Source organism: Triticum dicoccoides, chromosome 1B, assembly GCF_002162155.2.
Source record: "Triticum dicoccoides isolate Atlit2015 ecotype Zavitan chromosome 1B, WEW_v2.0, whole genome shotgun sequence".
Taxonomy (NCBI): domain Eukaryota; kingdom Viridiplantae; phylum Streptophyta; class Magnoliopsida; order Poales; family Poaceae; genus Triticum; species Triticum dicoccoides.
Window position 1 is genome coordinate 135,583,661 of NC_041381.1, and position 4,247 is coordinate 135,587,907.

Genomic DNA, 4,247 nt, shown 5'->3' on the forward strand with positions numbered 1-4,247 from the left:
GCCTGCCCAAATAGCTGCATGATGGCATGACAAGTTCGTGCCTCTAGCTCATTTGGCTTGAAGAAAACGACCACATCATTCGCAAACATAGAGATTCATTGCCGTAGACCAGTTCTTGCCAGCTGTGTGAGTAGACCCTTATCTGTGACATACTGGAAGATAGCCCGAACTGGCTCCATGCATAGTATAAAGAGCAAAGGGGACAAGGGTTCCCCTTGCCTCACTCCCTGACAAGCCAGGATTGGTCGCCCCGGTGTGCCATTCATCACAACTTGCGTTGACGAGGTTGCCAAGAGTCCACATATCCAAGATGACCACTTAACTCCAAAACCCATCCTCCACATAACCTCCAGGAGAAAGGGTCATTTAACTGTATCAAAAGCTTTGGTGATGTCTAGTTTGAGCTGCACCGTCGGGTTTCTCATCGAATGCAATCGCCTCGCCGTACAGTGAACCATCATGAAATTATCGTGAAGAGAGCAACCTCGAATGAAAGCACTTTGATGCGGCCCCACCAGCCGTGGTAGATCCATCGCAAGCCTAATGGCCAAAACCTTGGCAAATATTTTGCCTGGTGCGCTTATATGGCTTATTGGCCTAAAGTCTTTGATGTCCACCGCCCCATCCGTCTTAGGGAGGAGGGAGATTAGTGCTTTCTTGACAGATGCAAAGCCTCTCATGTCGCCACAGTGAAACTGCTCAAGCGCCCTCATGAAATCTCCCTTGATGATCTGCCAACAGGACACAAAAAACCTGCCTGTAAAACCGTCCAGGACCGGGGCCTTGTCGAGAGGCACTGATTTGAGGACCTTTTCCACCTCTTCAACGGTGAAGGGCTCCTCCAGGTGCGTCAGATCCAGTCGTGGGAGATCGAGTTGATCTAGATCAACTGTGGCAAGCCGGGGCGTCGCCGATCCGGGCAAGCGTGAGTAATAGTCATCCACCACCTCCGCAATACTCTATTGCCCAGTGTATATGGCGCCATTATGATGCATCGTGGTGATCACGCTCTTCCGTTGTCTATGCCTTGCATGCTTCTGGAAAAAAGTCATGTTCGCATCGCCTTCCTTGAGTTGTAGTAACCCGGATCTCTGTCGAGCGATCGTACGCTCGAGAGAGCAAAGCCTCAAGAGCTTCCGTTTCAACAATTTCCGCAGACCGTGCTCCTGGTCAGATAGATGCCTGGTGTCCATAGCCTTATCGAGCCTCCTGATTACCTCCATCGCAATGGAAATTTGTAGCCGAATGTTCCCAATCCGACGATCACTCCATTGTTGTAATGCTTTCGCCGTAGCATGTAGTTTGTTATCCAAGGCGATGAAGGGGTTGCCATCGTCAGCAACAGATTGCCACGCAGCGCTGACCACGTCCTGAAAGCCCTCTACCTTGGGCCAGAAGGCCTCAAATCTGAAGCGATGGCCCAGCTAGAAATCCACGTCCAAGTCCACCAAAGGGGGGAGTGATCCGAGATAGCCGAGCCCAAAGCTGTCAACAGATGGCGAGGGTAGATGTCCTCCCAAGAGTTGGACACGAGGTGGTCGATCTTCTCCAGGGTGGGACTTCTCCACTCGTTTGACCACGTGTAACGCCTGCCATTTAGATACAGCTCCTTGAGCTCGAGCTTGTTCAGGAGATCTCAGAACCTAGCCATCATCCTCCGATTTATTGCGTTGTTGTTCTTGACCTCAGGATTCACTAACAAGTTGAAGTCGCCCGCAACCATCCAGGGTCCCACGTGCAGATCCCGAATGTCTCGCAGTTCCTGCATGAACTCCACCTTGTCTGCATCGCTTTGCGGACCATACACTCTCGTAAACCACCAAAAGGGCATACCCTCCTGCTCGAAAAGGGCGGTTAGCGTAGTAGTCGTGATGTGCAAGTTGGAGGACGCCACCACCGATCTATCCCAAGCCAACAAAATGCCTTCACGTATACCAACCGCAGGGACATAGTAGAAATCCTCAAATTTATTCCCAAGGCATTGTTTTACAATTTCACTTGTCATCACTTTCATTTCGGTCTCTTGAAGGCACACAATACTGACAGCGGCAGAAAGGACTACCTGGAAAACAGAGCTACGACGTGCCAGGGATGTAAGCCCGCGCACGTTTCACACCAACATCTTTTTTTTTTTTTTGAGAATTGACACCAACATCTTAGGGGGTTGTGAGGCCATAGCTAAAACCCACCAAAGGTGCCACCATCCGCGGAGGCACTACTAGCCAACCACCACGTAGACCTCCTCTCCCATGAGTGGAAGTGTCGATCCCATGATCACAAGATTTGTTACTCCAGTTCCTTGACGAGTAAGGGAGTTTACTTTAGCTGCTGTTAGGTGGATGTAAGCCACCCTTAACGACGATCTGGTCTTCAAGTTGACTCCGTAGTCGGGTATATATAACCCGCGGAGCCACTTTTTTCCCAACTGCTACGAGGTGAACGCTATATAAACACCAGTTCACCCGGCCATCAACGCATCACCACAGCAATCTCTAGCTTGTTGCGAATTTGGAGAGCTAGAGCAACCAAATTAGCTGCTTGAACAATAAGCTTCCGCCCATGAGGTTCCCCTCTTTAGTGTTTGCGTGGGCTGCGGCGGTGCTGCTCGCCGTGGCCGCCTTCTCTGCGATGGCGGACGCGTCGCCTCCGCCGTCAAAGTTTCTGAAGGTTGGGTTCTACAAGCACACGTGCCCACAGGCCGAGTACATAGTGCGTGACGCCGTCCGCCGCGCCTTCGCCCGCAACCCAGGCCTCGCCGGTGGCATCATCCGCATGCATTTCCACGACTGTTTCGTCAGGGTAAGCAAAGATCATATATATATGCATGCCTCCACGTGTACATGCATGTACCTGATCTGACCGTTGGTTTTGTCTGGTTCGGCACGTGTAGGGTTGCGATGGCTCGCTGCTGATCAACTCGACGCCCGGGAACTCGGCGGAGAAGGATTCGCAGGCCAACAACCCAAGCATGCGTGGCTTCGAGGTCATCGACGAGGCCAAGGCAGCCCTAGAGGCGAGCTGCCCGCGCACCGTCTCCTGCGCCGACGTGCTCGCCTTCGCGGCGCGCGACGGGGCCTACCTTGCCGGCGGCATCAACTACCGCGTGCCCTCTGGTCGCCGTGACGGCCGCGTGTCTATCGCCGACGAGGTGCTCAACAACAACGTGCCATTCCCGACCGACGAGGTCGCAGAGCTCGTGGCCAGCTTCAAGCGCAAGGGGCTCTCCGCTGACGACATGGTCACGCTCTCCGGCGCACACACCATCGGTCGGTCCCACTGCTCCTCCTTCACTCAGCGCATCCACAACTTCTCGGGTGATGCCGGTCGGACCGACCCGTCCATCGACAGGTCTTACGCAGAGGAGCTGAAGCGTCTGTGCCCTCCGTCGACGGACGACGTGAGAGACCCCACAGTGGTGCCGCTGGACCCGGTCACGCCGGGGGAGTTTGACAACCAGTACTTCAAGAACGTACTGGCGCGCAAGGTGCCGCTCACCTCCGACCAGACACTGCTCACCAGTCCCCGGACCGCCGGTATCGTCGCGTTCCACGCTGCCGTGGAGAAGGCATGGCAGGCCAAGTTCGCTGTCGCCATGGTCAAGATGGGCAAGGTGGAGGTTCTCACCGGTGAAGAGGGGGAGATCAGGGAGAAGTGCTTTGTCGTCAACCACCACTAGTCAATCATTCCAAAGTCATTCAAAGCATATAGCTAATTTAACATACTTGTATGTCCGTCGATCGTAGATCATACTTGTAGTTGTTCGTGTATGTAATTTGACTTTCCGTAGTAATTTTTTGTTAGATGTTTGTGTATGTCAAAAAGAGTGGTACTGCATCAGAAAGAATAATTAATTGTGTATGGGTAAGAATTGTTTTTTGTATCTTTACAGTACAGTGTCGGCTGCTTTATTTTTGTTTTCAGGGTTAGTGCTTCATTAGCACGAGCAAGCAAGAATGGAGAAGATCGATTCTGCAAAAGAAAAGAAAATAGGGGCATGCTTCAGTTCACTCCCTTTTTAAAAAGGGATAAGTATATTTTTTCGTCCCTAATTTCTTCAAAAATATAGAAATGATCCCTCAACCCCAAAACCAGCAAACCGCAGTTTCTTAATTTTTAAAACCGGATAAATATAGTCCCTCATACCACTATGACTGTTTTTCTGCTGACGTGGACTGGTTTTTGTTTGTAACAGTGTGACCAGCCTGTTAGTGGTCGAAACTTGAACAGTATGTGGTGTAAAAAATAAA

General features: G+C 51.6%; 1 protein-coding gene across 1 annotated transcript; it reads left to right on the top strand.

Moving 5' to 3' along the window:
- Positions 1-2,491: 2,491 nt before the first annotated feature.
- Positions 2,492-3,868, top strand: LOC119302702 (peroxidase 5-like). Its single transcript, XM_037579747.1, has 2 exons — positions 2,492-2,799; positions 2,891-3,868. Exons 1-2 carry the CDS (start codon positions 2,560-2,562, stop codon positions 3,674-3,676), a joined length of 1,026 nt encoding a protein of 341 aa, XP_037435644.1. The 5' UTR covers positions 2,492-2,559; the 3' UTR covers positions 3,677-3,868.
- Positions 3,869-4,247: the final 379 nt, after the last annotated feature.